The 22,653-nt window shown below is 39.8% G+C and overlaps 1 protein-coding gene across 4 annotated transcripts in view; it reads left to right on the top strand.

The window, feature by feature from the left end:
* The window catches only part of GRIA3 (glutamate ionotropic receptor AMPA type subunit 3), a 153,594-nt gene that overhangs the window by 19,547 nt on the left and 111,394 nt on the right, over nt 1–22,653 (top strand). For all 4 annotated transcript variants that reach the window (XM_054214870.1, XM_054214869.1, XM_054214872.1 and 1 more), the window contains exon 3: nt 16,753–16,992. In XM_054214870.1, coding sequence (XP_054070845.1) covers nt 16,753–16,992 — 240 coding nt within the window. The remainder of the gene's footprint in view (nt 1–16,752; nt 16,993–22,653) is intronic.

The raw sequence follows: 22,653 nt of genomic DNA, 5'->3' as shown, positions 1-22,653 counted from the left end.
TTGGTGTGTTTGCTGGTGCTGTTTTGAAAGATTTTCAATTACATGGGTAGATTTTATGGAAGGGAATTTTCTTTCTCAAGAACAGAAATTAAATCATACTTGCTTCTTTTGGAACTAATGTGTAGTGTGTATCCATATATTCATGGCTACTGAATTCCTGCTTCTGTCAATCTCTCCTCTTGTTCCTGTAGTCCCTCAACAAAATAAGAGGACAGATTCAGAGTATTGGGATTCCTCCAGAGTAAAGAGGAGGCTTCTATCAGCCGGCCTCTGAATCCATGTAAAACCCAAGAATTTTGATGGGATGAAAGATTTTTTATTGAACATAGATGAAACCAAAATAAAATAAAAGGTTCTGTGCTTAAAGAGATGCTGTGAATTTGTGGATTACAAGTGCTCTGTATAAAATTGTCTTGCCTGCTGTCCTTACTCATAGCACCAACATGACTGTCATTTTAAGAAACTAGAGGGGAAAAAACATTTCGTCTTTTTTCTCATTTATTTTTGCAAGTAGCAGCAATTTCTTACTTGTTGCAGGATCGGATCTCTGTTAGTTAGTCCCATCACTTTCTGTCTTCCTTTTTTATACAGTAACAAGAAAAAGAGAAAGAACTGTATATGAAAGTATGCTGTTAAATCCATAAAATATTTGAGAGAGCTGTGCTGAGTGCAGGGCCTGAAAATGCCTTGAAAATGATCTTTAAAAACTGACTTTATATCCAACTGAGGATGCAACAAATACATCAAAGAGCATGAGAAAAAGAAGCTGAGATAACACAAATTTAGTACTTGAACAAAGAGAAATAAACTGTTCCAATACAGTAACTGAAATCCCGGTTGCTTTCCATAATAGGATGGTTTCAGTAGGATTTAATTTAGGACTAGTTGCACTAAGCTATGGAAAAAAGGAGAGACAGAAAGGGGTGGTTTTGTTTCTTTTTAAATTATTTTGATGGCTGCAAAATAATTTGGGAATTTTCAGTTCATGGAGTTCATCATTTGGTTTGTTTGATGTGGTTTCTGCAGGTCTCAAGACTTCTTGAAATATTTGACTGACAGTGCTTAACTAAAGCTAGTGACAGCATAACGGCGTTTGCATTTCTGGCATGTTTTTGCAGACTTTTCTTGGTTTAGTGGAAGACTATAAAGGTCAGTAGCTTGTTATATGTCCGTACGGTAACTTCAGGGTTCACAACCATGCTCCTACCCAGAAAGGGTGTTAAAAGTATATTACTCTAATGAGAAAGATTAGAAACAAATCAGAATATTTTTAGATGTTTCACATCCACTTACTGCAGATTCAACAGAGAGTTTAACTCCAGAGGCAAAGAGCGGCATAATAGAGGCACTCGAATGCCTGTTTTTCTTTTATAGGTGATCTCTGTAGAACAGGACGTAGGAAATATTGTCTGGGCTTCTTTGGGAACCTTGAAAGAGCTGATGAATTCATCAGCTCTACTGGAGGATTTAAATCTTCATGTCTTCAATTTATTAAATTATTATGAGAAAGTCGTTCTATTGTTATCAAATTCATTTTTCTTATGCAGGTTTCTATGCTATTTTTGTTATAGAAAGGTATTGTCTCACTGATAACATTTCTAGTGTGGGAGGAGGGCCTGGACTGGCTCATGTAAATGGAAAATATACGGAGAAAATCAGAGTACAAAGAAGTCTTCTCTGCCTATAACTGACATTTCTTGGAAAATGAGGTCTCTTATGCCTTCTATTATAGTCTGGAGAGACACTTCACTAAGTCCATTAATCTATCTGAAGAGCTTTACTACCTGAGTTCACCAAATAAATCTATTCCAAGGCCTACAAAATTATCTGGTCCAAAAATAATCAGTTGATGGGCTGCTTTGAAAAGTTTGATGCTGTCAGGGAGTCTGTTTGAAAATCAGACTAGGAAAATTCAGTAACAATAGCCTAGCATTAGCTCTGTACAATGTATTATTTTTAAAAAATGCAGGGACATATTATCATAGTCCTTTCTGTTGTCTGCTATTTTGATAGGCAGTATAGAATCACATAAGGTATATATATGTGTGTGTGTAGAGAGAGAGAGATTTCCGATTTCCTGGTTTGGAACCTAAGTTTGCGATGAGCTGCTTTTTGCTGAATGACGTAGATGCTTCTCTCGATGACAATTACACTGGTTTTAACAAAAGAAAAATACTTAATTTAAATTTAAACTGAAATTGGCACTGACACTTGCAAGTTAAAATGCAGAGTCGTTAATCTATAAAACCAGGAAGATATTCTGAACTAATTTATAAGAAATTAGTAAAAGAGAAATTTAATACATTTATATTTGGTAGGACACAGGTATGTTTCATTTAAAGTAAGGCATTATTTGCGATCACTAACCGGAGTCTCATATCAGTTTCTGTTCTTCTATTCTGTTGTGCATAGCAAGCTGATTTTTCTTTTTTTTTTTTTTTTTTTTAATCTTATTTGAAAGGGAGCTGAAAAATTAATGGAGTTCATTGAGTTCATGAAAGAGTTCCTCCCATGGTTACACCTGTGCCTGCTGTGAATAAGGGCTTCCCTACCTACAGAGCCTTGTCGTGTCATCCAGAACTGGCAGTGTTTCTCTCTAGTTTGTCATCTCCATGTAAGATCCTTCCTCTCCTTAGCACACTTTTGTTCAGTGCTTGACCTCCCTGAACAGGTGGTGCTGCAAACAAGGGGTAACCAGCAACGGGGACAGGCCTTCAGGGTGGTGATGGTCTTCTGGAATGCAGAGCTAGAGCAATGGTACAGCCGTGTGAGAACTTTCCTTAAGACAGAGAAATGTATTGCTACCTGTTACCCAAATTGCTACACAGAAGCTGTTTGGTGCTGGTAGATTTGCTATAGGGACTACTGTCCTGGAGGTACACGCTGCTGTTTTAAGGCTGTTTTCCCCAACTTTGTACTGATCTGAGTATTGCACAGTTGTGTTTCCGACGCTGGTGGGACCCATCTGCTTGTCCCTTGGCTGAACAATACCCCCTAAATGGGCAAATTCCTTATGGTATGGCAAGGACTGATTGAGAGCTGTGGAAGGTTCACTGAAGTGACTTCTAAGGGAAGGATCCACAGTGCACTGCTCTTTAGAAATTCATACTTATTTTCTGCCACAAGGATTAGAGTTTTTGTTCCCAAGACCAGAAAAGACTTGGATAGTGTTGTGGTTCCTTTGTTGTTTTGGACTTCCCCCTGCCTCAGTTTCCCTCTCCCTCCTGAGTTTACAGTGTTTTTGCAGGATGCTTGGAATTTTTGGTGTATACAAGGAAGGTGTTAGCAGATTTAGTGATTCTTGTGAAAAGTCAGAGAGGATAATTTTTTAGATACTTCTGATAAATGCTACTGTTACAGAGGGGTTTGGATTAAGGATGCCAATGCATCTCTGAGGATGGAGCATGTCTATGAAACAAGACGCTAGGGAATGAGTTGGAAAGTAGGCCTGACATAGATGATTAAAGAGTAGGTTGAACAAGTATTTGTTTCAATAGCAACACAGTTGCTTAAATAAGCATTTTATTTACATGCAAAGTAATATTACATAAAACCAGGTCTATGTTTAAAATATAGTACAAATTATTAAATCAAATCACGTACCAGAAACTCATAAATTGAAAATACTAAGAAGTTTGCAGTGAGGGCCTGGTTAACTGTACATATGAAACAACAAAAGTTCATGACATCACTGATGTTAACCTTTGTGCGTATTTGATATGCAGTACACACAGTCTCACCTATCAAATTCCACCTTTTCAATCAAAAGAACCGCCAGCAACTTCAAATGTTGCTTGCAGTAAAGAGGGTCAGTGAAGATGCTTTTGCACAGAAAATTTCACTTCCTTGAGTCACTTCAAACTTAAGAAGGGGCATCAAGAATTCAGGATTAGGAGCCTCTTGGATAGGAGAACGTGGATGCAAATCATTGATTGTAACCCATGGATGTGAAACCCTTGGTGTGAAAAATGCGTGTAGCTTGGTGACTTTGGTACATGTCAGGATGCTTTCAGAGGAAAGCTAATGTTTGTTAATCATGTTTCTAATATGGAGGAGCTGTAATGGAGAAAACATAATCCAAATTTTTTTTAAAATATCAGTGGTTTTGCATTCATTTGTATTTATGCTGATGAGACTACAAACATGATGTGATCACAGCAGTATTCTCTGGCCTGGATGGTGGTTGTTAATAAAAAAGCTTCAAACGCATAGCATTGGAGGTTACAGAAATCTTCTCATTTTCTGTTAACTGTACTAGCAAGTTTGAGAGAGGGGGATGGGAGAAAGGGCTTTTCTTTGAAGTCATCGATGCGCAGGTGTATTCCTGCTAGGAGGGGTTTTCGTAGGTTTTAGTAGGGAAGGCTAGGAAAGAGTGGAAGTGCCGTTGTGTAAATCAGACTAAATCGTCTGAATATCCCTGGTACAGCTAAATCGTGATGCATCGCTGAAGGGAGACCTCCTACCAGAGCGAGCCTCTTGGTAGTTTGACGCTCAGCTCTGATTCAGTGTCTTGTGCAAGTACTTTAGTCTGTGTCTGTTCATCAAAACACCTAAGTGTGTACTTAAATTTGTGCATGTAGCTTTGGGATCTAGGACTTTATTAAAGCCTTACTGGTGTCAGTGAAACAGTTCTGTGCATGTAGAATCAAGTTGACCAAGTTCTTTATGTGTGTGCAGTTCTAGAGAAGTTCAGGTGCTGCCCCTCAGTGCCACTGTCTCATGACGCTCTAGGTTTCTGATGAGGACTTCTAGGACCTCTTGAGTAGAACCAAAGAGCTGCTAGCCTGGCTTTGGTATGAGGCGTTTAGCTCATCTCTGTCCAAAGAAGACAGGAAGAGTCCCGCTTCTCTATCATCATCACATATGCCCATGCAGGCCACAGTCTCATGCTGATGATTAACAAGATTGTTCTCTGCTAATGAATGTAGCCGGGTCTCATGCAGCAGGGAAAAGCAACGGATTTGCACCAGGTTAACATTTCACTATACAGCTGTCTGAGAGCAGGCTTTGAACCAGTATTTAAAGCTACAACAATCTCTCTGGACCCTCTGAGATTAACAAATAATTTCAAACTAGCCCTGTCCCACTCCTCCTCTGAAAGGGCAGCAGTCAGTTAAGAATTAGCATGTAGCAATGTGACTTTTCTTTCACAGTCAGGCTTTTGCTGTACCATTTCCATCAATTTTGGCTTCCACATTATTCAGCTGTGCACCAGACAACTCTTTTGTTATGTGCCAATTAACCCAGCTTGATAAATAGTGATTATGCATAATTTATACAGAATAATATTCTTGTTGTTTCCTGTAAATAAGGCACTGGCTTAGCTGAGGGTACTGGTCTGTGAATTACTGTCAGATGTGATCGTGAAGGTCCAAGAGGCTGGTAGCAAGGACTCTGAACTGTGAGGCAGATAAAAGTGGTAAAAAGAGTAAAACTAGATGGGGTGTGGGGCTGTGGGGTGCTTTTGTTTTTTTGTAAAGGGAGTTTGGGATTTTGGTTTTGCAGTTCTATAGTAGTTTTCTCTTTCAGTGTACTGGACCAGCCACTCCGTTCTAGTCCAGCTCTCACTGAATTCCATGAGAGCTTCTCCAGTGACGTTGGTGGCTACTTGACTGGACCCATAAGGAACATCTTCAAATGATTTCCCTGGCTACTCAAGCCATATTTTCACAATCATTCTGTTTCCTCTTCTGCGTTAACAGATCTGAAGTCTCTCAGACTGATAAGCTGACAGCAGTGGGACACGAGGAGTGGGTGAGAATTGCATAGCCCCGTGACCTTGAGTAAACAAGGGGAGGAGATAAGGAAAGTGAAATCCAGTTCACTGGTCCAAAATGTACTGGCAGTGACAGCGCTTGCTGGAATATTATTGCAGAGCCTCCAGGAAAGTGTTAGGGACTGTTGCTTTGGGTAAACCAGGCTGTCTGTCAGCCAGCACCATGTTCTGCATGCGTGGAGCCAACTGGAAACCCTCTGGAGCTGGCGGCTGCTTGTGCAGCTGCTCATTTGGCGATTGCATCCACTTTCTCCTTGGACAGCCTTAATCCTGGCCTTTACCTCGTGGTGAATTTTACCCAGTTCAGTGACTCCAGGTGTGTTTGCCATTTTGCCTCTTCTGTCTCATCCCCTGTAATATATCCCCACAGGCCTATAAATGGCACCACCTCAGCAGACTCAGCTCATCTTTCATCACGCTGCCAGAGCCTTGTTTTGATTTATTGCCTTTCACCACAGTGGCCCAGAATGAAGTCAACTTCTGAAATCACTTAGAGACGGATCTGCTGAACAAGCATACATTTAATAAAATGCCTCTGCTTTTTTACTTCCTGCATACTGGGGTGTTCCAATGAAATAAGAAATCCCTTCAGTGTATGGGAGTGCTGGAGATAGCCGCTGCTGATTCTCAGCTCTGAGGCGCAGCGTTGCCTTTAACTGCTGCACTTCGATTCAGCCCTGCGTTCTGCCGAACATCCTCAGCTGTGAAATCCTGCCGTTCTCTGATGGGTGTGACTTTTTCTTTTTTTTTCCTTCATACCACAAAATGCTTGCCTGTCTCTTAGCATGTTTTTTAAAGTATTGACGAAGTACGTGAGGTAGATCCTCTCTGAGGGTAATAACAATAGCTCCCTGATCTACCGCATCTTATCAAATTCACATTAAAAACACGTTTTTGAGCATGTCTTTTTGTTCCAAGGCAGAGTACTTAATGTCTTGTGGAACTCTTATTACTTTGAATAAAATCATAGAAACATTCGTGATTTTATGTTGAACTATTAAATGTTACTATGTTTATTAGAATATGCATATTAGTACAGTATATTGGCTTCCTTTTGTAAGTAAACCGCTTTTAAATTTCCTTGTGTTTTATAACTGAAGAACTTTCAAAAGAATAGGGGTTTCATATTTTTCCTCTAACCAATATTTTTAGAAAAATTGCTTTAGAAAATTAGAGGTATAGTTACAACGAAAAGTGATCACAGCATGCTGGCATGACATACTAGATTAAAATGAAAAGCATTTCAAATAGTGCAACAGATGGAAACAAGTTATTTAACTCAAGTGCGTGTTACGTACATGCACACTATCCATGTTTCTGCAGAGATTAGTCACAAAACGGGAGCAGGAGTCTCGGATGTGAAGAACACAAATGATCATTGTTTGCTGTGAATATATTTAGACTCTCCAGGGGGAAACTTTGCCAGGTCCTCTGGCTCCCTCACACAGGTGTTAGCTCATCTTCCATGCTTCAGGGCAGAAGCTCAATGAACTGCTTTACAACCACACGATAAGTCTCTAACGCTCCCTGAACTTGAGGCCAATGCCTGAACTCTTAAGCATCCGGGACCATGGAGCTGCCCATCAGGAGCAGAGTGTTGGCATTGCACATGCTGCTGTTGTTGGAAAGGCACTGATTATCCTGGAGAAACTGAGCGGAAACATCTCTTCATCAAAGCACAAAAGGCAGATACCAATGCCTTTCCATTTCTCTCCAGCAGTGAGTTTAACTGTCTATGAAGAGAAGCCTCTTGCTGCTCCTCCTGCAAGTATCTCCTTAGGTGTCAGGACCAGCACAGGCAGTAAGTGGAAGAGCTCACAAATAACATGAATCCACAGCATTTAAATCTGTTTTAAACTGTGTGTGTGTATTTGATGTCTTCCCTTTAAAACTAAAAGGCATTCTCCCTTGTTGAGCAGCTTGTGGGGGTGGCGGGATCAGGATGGAAAGTGGTCTGTTAACAGTAGAAGATCATGGATTGCCAGGATGGGTTTAAAAATAGAAAAGTTGGATATAATTTGTTGTGCCTGATCGGAGAGCTTGAACTCCATCTTATAAAGACACAAGCAAGATAATGTAGTATTCTGATCAGCACATACTGAAGTATAGTCCTCAAATACCCAACATTTTTTTAAATCATCCTCCAAAAAAATCAGTTGATTTGTATGGCACGTATATATCTCCTCTCACCTTTAATCCATTTTAAGCTTTAAAACCCTATTTTGCTTCCCTCAAACTGCAATAGATTATACTTCAAATTGCACCATGATAATCTGATTCATAGCCTTTCAAAAGGGAATGTTCTCATAGAACTCCGAATCCATGGTGTTTTAAGAAAATCAGTGTGCAGTAGTGATCCCAGTTAAACAAAATCTTTTTATAATTTGAACCTACTGATAGGAGGCTGACGCTTTTGCTGGAAACTGGGTGGATTGACTCCTGGGTTTCCTCCACCATCAGAAATGTGTTGTAAATACAGAGGTTTGGGGTGGCTTTTTGTTTGTTTTGTTGGTTTTTAATGAAGAACAAAGCATACATTATAATTTCGTAGGTTTGCAGGACAGATACTCATTTTGTGTTTGAGTTTCATCAAAGTTCTACAAAATTTTTATTATTTTTTTTTAAGCTTTGTGGCCAGTGACCTGAAAACAGAGGTAGCTGAGACTCTACATAATCTTAGCTTTGGAAGCAGCTTCAGTACTAAACAGTAAACAAGTAGGTAATAGCAGCACAAGTAGCATAGCCTGTTCCGAGCCACTTGGGCCACCTGCAGTATGTTCTCAGACTAGTTGAAGAACACCTTTCAGAAAGCTAAACACAGCTTTCTCAGGCCAGTCAAGGTCATGTTCAGCCTGACTTTCTGTGTGTATTACAGTTTGGTGCTCAAGGATGTGCTTGTTATTGACATTTTAAATATGTTAGCAATTTTTTTAAAATATCAATGCTTTTATTTGCATGTATATAAATTGGCAGTTTAGAAGCAGAGAGATTTTGGTCCTGGCTTACCTTTATTTGGTTTACCTTTACCATTGTTACACTAATGGACAAAGTACATCGGACCTGAATGAACTTCAGCTACCTTTCTCTGAGTGCTTTCTGAAACTGCGCCTTTTGTCAGCCTTTCTGTCTAAAAGGATCTGACTTCAGATATGCAATTCTTTCTCATCAGCAGCCATTGCAGGTCTTAACAGGCATCTATTGACATCATGGTCTTCATGAGATTTTTGTGCTGCTGGTGTTCCTACCAGCACTGTTACAGCCTAAGTGGCCTATTTTTATTGTTGCAAGCTGGCATTTTTCATATGCTCATAAAATTCACACAAATGTTTCAATGTGAAGAGAAGATCCAGCACGCAGCAAATTCATGTACATTGTTAGGGTTTTATTTGACCGTAGCAGTATATATAAAGGCCAAAATGTGTAAAGTTTAATGAGTCAAATCATGTATGTCATAAATAATTGGACATACTGAAGGAAACCAAGGTTGCGGTAATGTATTTGTCCAGCACCCAGCACCCAGGAGCTGTAATTATGATCAGGGTTCCAAAGTCATTCTGAAAAGCAGATAAGAAATAAACGCTCATTTAGTAACGTGTAATGGAGTTGTGACAGGGTGACAGAAGTTGTCTTGAATGGCATCTTGACCAAGGATTGTTGGGGATACTTGGATCTGGACGTTTGTTTTGGATTGCTTTCCAGTAAATGGTTTGTAAAATTTGAATGGGTTAATCCTTATGCCTTTCATTTGTGATTTAATAATATCCTCCTCCCAGTGTCTGAACATACTGTTTTTATTTTATTGGCTCTTCTAAAAAGAAATGCAAACTGAAGGTAGTGTATATATTTGAAGAAGGCACTAGATAGAAAGAAGCAAGCTGAGTATTTGTTTATAAAAAGAACTAGACAAAACGCACTGCAGTTATATCACTAAGAAAACTGTAGCCATAAATGAAGTAACAAGAGTAAGTCATAATTGGTTTTGCGCTCTGCTGTGAGGTTTTGAGTTGTGAGTTTTTTTGTTTTGGAGAGATACTTTATGTTTGTTAGGTGTATTGGGATTGCATGGCAAGGTTTTGGTAGCAGGGGGGCTGCAGGGGTGAATTCTGTGAGAAGCTGCCAGAAGGTTTCCCCGCGTCCAGTAGAGTCAATGCCAGGTGGCTCCAAGATGGAACTGCCACTGGCCAAGGCTGAGCCCATCAGCGAGAGTGGTAGCACCTCTGGGATAACGTGTTTAAGAAGGGGGAAAAAAATCTGTGTGGTAGCAGGCAAATGAGAGGAGTGAGAATATGCGAGAGGAACAACTCTGCAGACACCAAGGTCAGTGAAGAAGGAGGGGCAGGAGGTGCTCCAGGCGCCAGAGCAGAGGTTCCCGTGCAGCCTGTGGCGAAGACCATGGTGAGGCAGGCTGTCCCCCTGCAGTCCATGGAGGTCCATGGAGGAGCAGATAGCCACCTGCAGCCCATGGAAGTTAACAGCGGAGCCGATATCTACCTGTAGCCTGTGGAGGACCCCACACTGGAGCAGGTGGATGCCCAAAGGAGGCTGTGACCCCATGGAGAGCCCGTGCTGGAGCAGGCTCCTGGCAGGACCTGTGGCCCCATGGAGAGAAGAGCCCAGGCTGGAGCAGGTTTTCTGGCAGGACTTGTGACCCCGTGGGGACCCATGCTGGAGCAGTCTGTTCCTGAAGGACTGCACCCCGTGGAAGGGACCCATGCTGGAGCAGTTCGTGAAGAACTGCAGCCCATGGGAAGGACCAGCATTGGAGAAGTTCATGGAGAACTGTCTCCCGTGGGAGGGACCCCACGCTGCAGCAGGGGCAGAGTATGCGGAGTCCTCCCCCTGAGCAGGAAGGAGCGGCAGAGACAGCGTGTGATGAACTGACCACAGCCCCCATTCCCCGTCCCCCTGCGCTGCTGTGGGGAGGAGGTAGAGAACTGGGAGTGAAGTTGAGCCTGGGAAGAAGGGAGGGGTGGGGGGAAGGTGTTTTAAGATTTGGTTTTCATTTCTCATTACCCTACTCTGACTTCGTATTAAACTAATTTACTACTTGGTAGTAAATTAAATTAATTTCCCCAAGTCAAGTCTATTTTACCCATGATAATAATTGGTCAGTGATCTCCCCGTCCTTATCTCAACCCATGAGCCTTTCGTTATATTTTCTCTTTCCCTGTCCAGCTGAGGAGGGGAGTGATAGAGCAGCTTGGTGGGCACCTGGTGTATAGCCAGGGTCAACCCACCACAGTAAGGGCACATCCTTTATTAGGTGGGTTGAGAAGTGAGTTTATAGCAAATATCTCAGGAGGATTTGTATTCAAATCTAAGTTATAACTTCCGAGGTTCCCTCCCACCTCCAAGAATATTCACTATTAACTATTTGAGAAGTGGATGTTTTCAGAAATGCTTCTTTTCTTGGCTGAATTTTAAACAAGTCAGTGGAATATTTTCTTCCTGACAGAATTCAGTGTCTTAACAATTTAATTGTAAAAGCTGGTTTTATCAGCTGTAGGTGAATGCAGTTCACTTAATTTTTAATTTTTAATATGATGAGTTTGTCTTTAAAGGAAGCTCTCAAGTCTGATTGCCTGGAGCCCCCAAAAGTAGCTTATTCTGCATTCGGGGGCACTGCTGTGCTGATCCCCTCAGGGCTCAAGGTAGAGAGAGTGTGCCTTTTCATTCAGCGTATTAAAACGAAAGGGAAAGCAAGCAGTAGAGGCATTGTCGGTCTCACTAAGAGCCTGTATGCTTACAGTATGAAGTGATGTTAATGATAACCCTTATATTATTACAGCAAGGAAGTCATAGGATGGAGCCTTAGATAGAAAATAGCAACAGCTCTGAGATACGCTGCATATTATTCCATTATAAAGTAGTCCCATTAGTCTGTTGGCAGAGGCTGGCAGTGAGAATTGTCTGGAATCCAAGACAATTGGCAGAGGAAAGTAGAGGGAATAAAATTATTTCACAGCTGAGGGAAACACAGAACACAAAACCAAGGAACTGGTATGAGCAACATGCAATAATGTCAGTTGTGATTGTGCTCCTACAGCGCCTTTTGTCCCACAGAGCTGTATAATCATCAATAAAGCAGGCCTTACAGTGCCCCTTTGACATAGGTTGATTTTGTCAGACCTATTTTATAAGAAATTGATACAAACAAAGGGGAAATTATTTGTCCATACAGACAGTAATGAGGAAGAAATAGTGTCTGAGGTATTGCAGCCTCCAACCCCTGACTCCAGAACTACCAGGCTGTTGCACCCCTGGGCAGAAGTGCGCTGTGTGCCACGCTTGGGAGCATCCTGCCAACTTCTACAAGTCAGTCGTTAATGATATCATCTAGTGGAAATGGTGTATTAAGATCCACCCATTAACATATTTATTTTGTTGGCTTTATACATCTTTTCTTTAAATAAGCAAAATCCAAACCTACTTGTAAGTGTTCCTAGTAACGCTTCAGTTGTTTATAGTAAGAACTGTAAGTAAAAAAAAAAAAAAGTGTCAGAGAATTTTTAACTTTAGCTTCCAGGCAATAGACAGTAGAAATGTCAGACCCTACACAACCTTGCTGTGTCAGGAATACTCACAGTCACTAAAAGGTAGAAGAACTGAATACCATTAGAAAGCAAAAAATAAATTTTAAAAAGACACAAAACATCTAATAACTTGTGTGAAATGGGGCATCTTTTCAGATTGTGGCCTGGAGCCTTCCATGGGCCTGAGTGAAAAAAAAATTGCATCTGGTTAATCTTAGCAAGTTTCTGTGGTGGGGCTGATTTGGCTGGAGGGAGGATGGAACTGCTAGTAAAACAGAAGGCTGGGGTTCATTGAGTTACACTGACGTTTAGGATCGCGCAGCTGCTGTTCAGTATAGAAGCAAAGATTTTTATTTGTTTGGGTTGGATTTTTGGTTGCCTTTTTTTTTTCTTTTTTTTTTTTTAAAGCAAATTACGCTTGCCGCGGTGATCACTCTGGCTCTGAGCATTTTCCTTCTTTGGCACGAAACGCTTCAATCTCTCGTGACCCAAAAGTTCCTTATCTTCTCTTGACATGCCTGAGAATTCATAGGCTTCTGTCGTAGCATCCCTTCCTCTCCTGAAAATGATGGCATGTGGCAGCTAACTTACTCTGAGAACAAGCCCGGAGTTAAGTCTCTGTTAAGAAATACCTTGCACCCAAATAATGGCTTATTGTGATCTGGTTGGTCAGGACCTCTGCCCCTTGTTGGTGGAGCTTGCAACTTTTTCAGATCAGGTTATAAAGCAAGTTGGTGATGTGCTGTCCTTGGAAATGGATGCATATCCACAGTATTAATAACTATAATTAAGAGCCGTTTCATAAAGGCATAGCTCAGCAAAAAAACTTCATTTTTTTTGAGGGATGATGTTTCCTCAGGATTTGTCCAAATCGCTTCTTTAACAGCCAAAGTATGTGTTTGGCCATCTGCACTTTCCACATAGGGAAAAACAAACATAAATCAACTGTGATTAATTAAGGAACAATACCAAAATTCTTACTCGAACATGAGGATAGTTCTGATTGTCAATAGAAAGCAGTTTGTAAAAGGAGCTTAAGGCTAAGGTTTAGTTAGCCTTTTAAAAATTTTGTTTATGGCTCAGTGATGTTAGAATAATAATGTAATTAAAATGGATGTCATTACATGTTTGTTTTTTGGAAAACAAGTAACAATAAGGCTATGGGTACATGGATGTTTGGTAGGTTCATCTCATAGCATAGGAGATTAGGTCACAAACTAAACAAAAGACCTAATGCTACAAAATTGTAACAAAAATGTGAGTTCAAAAATGCGAGTTCAAAAATGCAAATGAACATTGAGAACCAAGATGATTGGCCTTTTAGCTTCTCCTTGTGAAAACAAAGGTTTGTTTGCCTTTTAAATGGGCCAGTAAAATTGAATTGGCACCCTACAGTGCATGCAGAATAGATAGTCAGGAGGAGTAAGCTATAAGAAATAAGCAGAGGAGTTTAAGAGATGAAAATTTTTCAGAACTGATAGGAGACAGTCTGTAAAAGTGTTAAATCTTAAAAGATCTGTAGTAGATACAAACCTGAATCAGGGAGAATAAGGCTGGGCCTGGGGGCATACTTGTTAGAAGGTATTCTTGGTGACCCTCCAGAATTTTTAGGAAAAAAAAGTTGCAAATACCTGAAAGGCCAACTTAGAAGCTCTCACTTGCTCTAGGATGCTCTGTGCAAGCAGCAGCTCCATGTTGGCTATTAGGTATTGTTTGGAGGAGGTCCTGCTTACGGTCAGGTTGTTCACAGACTGATATTTTTTTTTCTCAGATTACTCACAAATTGAGAATGGGCTTTTTGCATAAATGAGCACAATCTGCTATGCAAATAAATACACCTTAATTCAGTGTTTTAAAATATCCCCGCAAGACAGAATTTTGTCCAAAGGACAGAGACCTTGAACCATTTTCAAGCTGTTGACTGCAGTGCCCAGGTGCAATAACTCTAAGAACAAGACAGAGCACAAAAGGGACCAGTTCTCCGCTGGTTCCCAGCACAGTGCAGAGGAACTGGTCCATACTGGAGCTAGCTCCTGCTGGTTACCGTTAGCACTGCTCCTGTTGTCTCTACTGACTCTATGGGATGTGAGAACTAGCAGTCCTAATACGAGCTAATCTGTTTTCTTCATAATAGTCCTACACTTAGATAGCACGGTAGGCTTTCTGGCGCCCCTTGTGACTGTTTTTTCAGATACCGTGTCCCTGTAAATCTGAGAGATTTCAGTGGAGTCACAGTTCAAAAGTATTCCTGAAACTTTATACTTGATAAGAAATAATGGGTGAACCCCCCATCACTTGAAATACTTTAGGTTTTTAGGGTCAGGAGACATTAGAGAATATGTTTTGTTTGCAGTGCAAGAAGGGATGTTTCCTGGAATATTTGTTCTTTTCTGCTTTCTCCGCAGTACAGAATCTACATGAAAAGCTAGTAAACTAGGCCATTAATAAATATGTAAAAGAAGCCTGATCTGCGAGGTACTGACTCAGTGTATGCGAGGACACCCAGCTCTGCTAGCCCCACTTCAGTGATTATTCCCATGGAATTAGAGGGCTTACACGCCGTTGAAATGATTTAGAGACTGCCAGACTTTCGAATGTCGTCTTTTTTTTCTCCCCCCCCCCCTCTTTTTTTCACCTGGAAGTCAGTGCCTTTTATTTGTTACTTCAGCAGATAATTTTTATGGTAGCTTTTCTACTTTATATCCTGCTGGTATATAGTTTAACAAAATGTCTTTTGAAACAGTGTATTTAATTCCCCTGTCACGCCTCTGGGAATAAATTCTTGCTGTATTGTAACTTCTTTTATATCTTTTCTTTACTGTGGTTGAGAACTTCTGCAAACTTTTCTTTCAGAAATCACTACTTCTTATTCCCTCTCTGTGCCCAATGTGCGTCTCTTTTCTGTCTACACCAGCTGTTATTTGCTGCTGTTATCCACGACTGGTCACGTCCCGTTACAGTGGCTTAAATACTTGCATCTGGATCTACAGGAAGAAAATTGAATTTTCACACCTGACTACCTATTTGAGGTGTTATCCATGATGCTGTTGTCAATGAGCTGATATTGTGGAGAATCCTTTTTAAAATTACTTTAACAGGCTTTAGTGATTCTGAATGGTAGCATTTATGGTAGGAAATGTTTCATGATGGTACTTTCAGAAGTAACGATGCTGTATATTTCTGTGTAGAAGTCATGTCTTCTTTACTGGTAATTACTTCCCCTTGCTTTTTGCGAAGTTAAATATGCAACGTTTTGGCAAAAGTGGTTAATGGGGCTAGTTGAAAATTGTTGTTAAATCCAGTTCTTGACAGGCGAAATCGTTAATGTTGAATGAACATTTTTCTGGGAAACTTATTTTCATTACAAATGGGACTTTCCAGAAATGTTTTGATTTAGAAGTGCTGCTATGCTGTAGTGTATTTCAATTGTACAATCTTCATTATGGACCAGAGTCCCAGCATCTCATATATCAGGCTCCCTCGCTATCCCTGCTGCAGTCTCCCTCCATGGAAGGAACCCAGGGTCACAACAAGTTTGCTCCGTTCCTGCCGAGTTGAACAACAAGGAAACTCTTTTACCTGCAACTCCCATGAAGTTGATCACATTTATAAATTAAAATACTTTTCATTTTTGTCCAAAATGGTCATTATTCAATCTCTATAAAACATGGGAAATGAAGTGTTTCCCCAGATAAGTACATGTGAAACAAAACACCTTTGACTGCATTTTGATTATTTTCTGGTACTAGATGAGTTCCTCAGGACGCTGGAATGGTTAATGACTAAAAGCCTCCAGGTTAAGGGATATCAACTTTTGTCCCATGAATCAACAATATGTGTTCCTCATTTTTATTGTCATTAATGAGCTTTGCAAATTGCTTCTGAAAGATTTTAATGCTCAGTTAAGAAGCCACTATAATTTCCTTCCTGAAAAAGACCACACCCAGATTTCATACAGAAATTTCAGAGTTGTGGACTGTAAAGGAATAAAACATCCAGATTTCTTTGAATCAGACCTGTATCAAGGTGGGATACAAGGGAGTATTGCATCTTAACATTTTGACTTTTAGGCAGACCTGATACTTGTTACGTAGCTGCTAACAGAGCTCTCAAGGTGCTACTCAGGGGAGGGGAGGTATTTTACAGACAAGCAATGTTAACCCATGTTTGTTTTTAAAGAATATGGAGAGATTAGTGGATTATAACAATATAGCAGGACAAATCGCAATCAAAAATGTGCTCAGGCCAGTTTAATTGTGACAAAATTGGTACAACTCACAGCTACACTGAAATTAGCATATATGATCTCATGAATTCATTCCATCTGATGCATCATAAAGAATAATTTCAGGATTGCTTAGAAGGCTTACTTCAGAATGCTTTGAAAGTTTGTTTGAGTTCATTATATGTCAGATTTTAACACCCCTGTCTGTCTTTTGTTAGTCTGTTCACAGTTTTCCAGAGGAGTTTATGCCATCTTTGGATTCTACGACCAGATGTCAATGAACACACTGACATCATTTTGTGGAGCCCTTCACACATCCTTCGTCACACCCAGCTTCCCCACAGATGCAGATGTGCAGTTTGTCATCCAGATGCGGCCAGCATTAAAAGGAGCCATCTTGAGTCTCTTGACTCATTATAAGTGGGAAAAGTTTGTGTACCTCTATGACACAGAACGGGGTAAGCACCGTCGTTTTAAGTGATTTTTTTCTGTTTCATAACTTGCTATAAGTATTTACCAGAATTGGTATATGCAGCCCATCCCAATTTTCTTCTGGATGCAGGTAGTGCATTCTGATGGTCCTAAAAAACAAGATTATTCTGAAGAAACTAAAATGAATGGATAAATGAAAAGAAGGCATCTTCATATTACTGATCATTTGTAAAGAGATTGTCTAGAGGATAGTGTTAGCAGTGTAAGCATTCAATTTGGAATACCTGGTTTCCATGGAACCGCAGACTCAATGCTTGCGAGGGTTTTTGAGTCCTTGCAAAATAAAGTTGGCACTATGAAGTGGGCTGTTAAGCAAGACCTTCCACTGTGCGTGACATTGCAAATCCCATACAGCTTTACATAAATGCACATTTCTCCTGTCACTGGACAAAGGCAATCCAAGCTAAGATAACACTCTGGAGATGTCTAGGCATCAATAATGGTCTAAGAATATAATGCATAAGATGCTTTAGGGCTCTGCTGGAGAAAAGATGCTCTAGATATGTCACATGGATATCCAGAGATGAATTTAGATACATGACAAGAATGACCAGAGATATGTTTTACTAAATGAAAACATATTAAAACCAGTGTTTCCGCGCTTAAGCCAATTGTTAACTACTAAGAGCACCAAAGGTAGCAAATCCTGCCAAAAAGAGATCTAAGCATTTTCTAATGCTTTTGGTTTCATGGTTTTCTAAACCATTTTCTGTGAGGAATCTTGCATATCTCTGTGGAGCAGCTGTTGCCACCTACTCTGAGTGTGCAGAATTTACTTGGTTACAGATTTTACCTGGGTAGTATTTTTTGCATCAGATAGATGTGCCATTGCTCTTCTTACCAGCTTTATGATTAACAACTCCCAAGACCTTCTTCAGATCAAATGGGTTTGGATAGAGCCAAAGAAGCTTAGATTCCATTCCCGGCTGTCCTGGTTTCAGCAGGGATAGGGTTAATTGTCTCCTTAGTAGCTGATACAGTGCTACGTTTTGGGTTTAGTATGAGAATAATGTTGATAACACACTGATGTTTGGCTGTTGCTAAGTAGCGTTTATACTAAGTCAAGGACTTTTCAGCTTCTTGTGCTTTGCCTTGCCAGTGAGGAGGTGCACAAGAAGCTGGGAGGGGTCATAGCCAGGACAGCTGATCCAAACTGGCCAAAGGGGTATTCCATACTATGTGGCGTCATTCTCAGTATATAAACTGGGGGAGTTGGCCGGTGGGGCACTGAAGCTCAGAACTAGCTGGGCATTCATTCCCAGGTGGCAAGCAATTGAGCTGTGTATCGCTTGGTTTTTATATTCTTCTATTATTATTATTATTATTTTCCTTTTCCATCCTATTAAATTGTTTTCATCTCAACCCACAAGTTTCACTTTTTTTTTTTTTTTTTCCAGTTCTCCTCCCCATCCCACCCCAGGTTGGGGAGCAGGGGGAGAGCGAGTGGCTGCGTGGTGTTTAGTTGCTGGTTGGGGTTAAACCATGACACCAGCTCCCACGACAAAGTTGATACCCTGGTTTGCTGCATATTGATAAAGATCAAGTCTTCAGTGGCTGTACTTTTCACACTGAAGATTAATAGCATCACCCAACTAAGGACATATACTGTTTGTTGAAAGAAAGTAATTTTTGGTCTGATTTTAGGTGAATGCCAAGAGTTCAGAATTTTCTGAGTGATTTGGAGGTGTATATGTTTCTAGCACTGAAAAACGCTAACTATAAGATCAAGTAGGAAAGCGTGGAGAAGTTGAGAATGCCATTAGTTTTTAAATCTTTTAAAACCACTACCTAAACATCCATGTTTCTGGTTTATTCCACTTCTAAATGAAAGCTCCTGTGAATGTGCCATTTGTCTGAGTAAGAAAGGTTTGATGTGACCAAATGCAATAAACTTACAGCATGTGATAAAGTAGAATGTCGTGTGTTCCAGGATCGATGAAACTCAGTCATGATTAAGGCTAATAAAGTTTGTTTTGGAAAGTCATCCGAGCCCATGCCTAATAAGAAATTCGGCACTTCAGACTGGACAAATCATTCAAAACAGTGGGAGTTTCACTAGAACTCGTCTAGATGATAAAACTATCAGACTAACTGAGATAGTACGAAGTTATGAGGGAAGGTTTGCAGACTCAGGCTTCCATTATTATACAATTCGCAGTCTTTAGGTAGATACAGTCTAATCATGAGCTTATTATGATGACTAATCCCTTTGGAACAGTTTAGGTTGTGTCTAGGCTTCCTTTTGCCTTGTTCATACTAGGATTTTAATCACAGTTTAAAACACAGCTCTTGCTGGCGAAATTAGCCCCAGAATTACCCACCACCCCCCCCCAAATGTCTGTTGCCTTCTAATCAAAATCACATCGTGAACTTACTGTGGCTCGCATGCGTGTTACGCTAGCTGTATGTTATGTCAGACAGTCAGACTAAGTCTCAGAGTGCGAAATCTGAATTAGATGACAATGCAGTTGACTGTGGGATTATAAAATGTAGCTCAGGGTTAGAAGATAAAGGACAGCCATGTCTCTAGAGTGGAAGAGTCATCAGTGCATATAGGTAGTTTCATGATGGGCTTTGAGTTGAGATAAACTTACCACATCTTATCTTTCCCTCCTATTTATGTATCCTTTTTGCTGTTGTTTGATAACATATTTGCCATCTGCTAAAACAGGAACAAAAATGAACAGTTGATTATCTTCAGTTACTGCTAGTTTAGTTAGGTTAAAACAAATTTGGTAGCAGCCTTAGAGTTGCAATTGCTTTATTCTTCCAGCATTAAAATAAATTAAGAAGATTCACATAGGAGGGAGAGGCAAGGCAATTAGGTACTGAGAAATAGACACTAGATTCCTTTGTTTGATGAGCAGTAATCGTGGATGACAGCACCTGAAACGTTTGGCAATTCCAGTAGGCTGCCTAATTTTTTGTGATATGCCTTCAAATACAAAAAACCATCCCAAGAGGTTGAACAATAATAACGGTGAATGACTCCTTGTGTCGGGTAGTGAATAGGCTGTACATGTTCCTATGCTGAGATACCACTGGAGATGAAAACACTAGAGATGTCGCAATTTTTAATAATTCCTATCTTAGATACTTAACTGCTTTGGGGCACAAATACTGTAGAGAGAAGGTGTTAAGCAGTTTGCTGTCAGTTCCTGAAACAAGCTATCAGTTAAATACTGCCTTCATATATGAAGATTATTATCTCACTGGTTTGTTCTGTGAATCTGAGAAGTTGCAAAACATGAGACTCCTCTTTCTTACGTTGAACATTAGTTATGGACTACATTGTTCTTGCAAGTATTTTTACAGTGTTCTGCTGAAGCAAAACATTGCCATGTATTGAACATTGCATTTACTATTAATAAATACAGCAGCGTATTACAGATGCCATACAAAACTGACTAAACCTTCTTGTGGTTTTATACCGCTTATTGAACTATTTCAGTTTAAGCTTATGAGAATGGAGAATTGGCTTTATAAATCTGTTTTCCTTAAGCAGTGGCTTTTTTCTTCTTTGCCATCAAATCATATAATCCTATGGTTTCCCCCTCAGTGACATTAGGCACAATACTGTGATGTTTGGTTCATGCAATGAAGACAAAAGATAAATCTCAAACAATAGTATGAAGTTAAGATCTACAATTACATAGATAGGTGGTGAAGCTTTTAGTTGAGTGAGTTAGTGTGTATGTTGTATGTGTTTAAATTTGTAAGTACAGTATTTTCTGTTGCTGTGAGATGACTGAATGTCGTAGGTTGTGCTCTCAAATGTCTATTTATGTGCAGGTGCAAAATTTATTTTCTTAAGAACTGCTAAAGCACACAGAAAAAAAAAATAAAATGGGATATTTATGTATTCCAGCAGCAAGAATTCTGTCATGTCGTTGCTTATTTCAGTTGCTGGACTTATTCTTCTGTGAAGAAACTGAAATTTAAGAGAAATATCAAATTGCATGTTCTTCTCCTAGTACCATCACAAAAAATAGAAAGTAATGATGCATTAGGAAATGGCTGCTAAGGGAAGAAAGGATGTTAAGCAGTGTATTGAAGAAATAGTCATATGTTCATTCCATGCCACATGCTTTTAGTTCATGTGAAAGAGAAAGGCAGGGTTGATTTTGTTTGTATTAACTCACATCAGTAAGTTGACACTGTTGGTTGCTGTGATGCGTGCAAAATATCTGATTAATTATATGGTGCTAACTGCCTCAGTAGGCTTCTCTGCAGTAGAACTAAGACTAATTAAGATTATGTCAGGATGAAATGAGATGGGGTTACATTCAGAAAGCTATTAAGAATTTGGGTAGCACTTGTCAGGAAAGTCACCTTTTACATCTCATGCTGAGGATTATGTTTCATCAAAAACCCCAGGTTTATTTCCAGTCTTTAGGTCTGTTTCTCCCCTTGCTTTACTTTACTGTAAATCAGATGTTATTCCACTGAAGTCAGTGGACCAGAGTAACACTAGCAGGAATGTGTGGAGAGGTAAGCTTGTGGTTTTCATAATCATCTTAATGTTGCGTGAAAGTGTGAAGCACTTCTCATTTAATTATAAAAATGGTATGGTAGACCGTAATAGTGAAGCTTTTGTTTATTTAAATTTCCATAATGTTTCTTAAATAACATTTCAGTTTATTTTTGCCTGAGAAACATTGTTTTGTACAGATTGTTTGCTTTCCATCTGTCAGTGCAACACAGGCGTTTTGTCCTAAGTTACTTTGATTTGTCATACCTACTGTGTGCAAAGACCTTGATTGCTGTCATGCAGATCATTTAAACAAAATCACACCAAGTGATTTCTGTGATGTGCATGAAGTCTTCTTCCTCTTCCTTCAGATCATAGGAGTCATCACAGGACAGAAAAGTGACTTTGTGTAATGCCTACATACACAATAGAAGCTCAATCTAGACAGAGGTAAAGACAGATCACAGTTTTTATAGCATTGTAAGCAAATACCTCTCTAAATCTGAAATTCTTCTGTAATTTGGTTTTGATTTAGTCTGTATTGCTATCCAGCAATACCTAAAATCAAGAAGGAAATAAAAGCTGTGTAATAAGGGTTATCATTGGCTAATATTATTTTCTTTTTAATTGGCTAACACTAGCTAGATGAAGGCTGAGGCACAGAAGTGTTCTGCTAAAGCCCCAGGTTATGTGACTAAGAAGAGTTGAAAATATGTGCTTTAAAAGCAATTACATCTTTAATCCTTACTGCCACAGAAACACAAAAATTTGACCTGAACATAACAGATGGGTAAGGATGCAGAAGGCCTGAAAATACGCTTCAGAAAATACAACCTGTCCTATTCCTCTTAAATATAAAATCTTCTGGTATTCTGTTGTATAAATAAATGCCAGGTAAAGAGCTGAAAAAAAAGGTACAACTGTAAGCTTCTCAATCATTATTTGTAAGGCATCGAATTGCCTTAAATTGGGTTCAGTACAAGGCAATGAGGTCTGATTCACTGCTGCTGCTGAAGACAAAGAATAAGTCTTCTGTTTAGTTTTGCTTTTACAAAATGAGGTTAGTTATCTATTGCTGTCAAAGGACAAGACACTTCTGTACTGCTCTCCCTGGAGAATGAGAGATTGGAGCTGATAAAAGAAGCTGTATGTAGAA

This window comes from Rissa tridactyla, chromosome 9 (genome assembly GCF_028500815.1).
Source record: "Rissa tridactyla isolate bRisTri1 chromosome 9, bRisTri1.patW.cur.20221130, whole genome shotgun sequence".
NCBI lineage: Eukaryota > Metazoa > Chordata > Aves > Charadriiformes > Laridae > Rissa > Rissa tridactyla.
The sequence above is the reverse complement of the archived record's forward strand: the minus strand, read 5'-3'. Positions and strand labels throughout refer to the sequence as shown.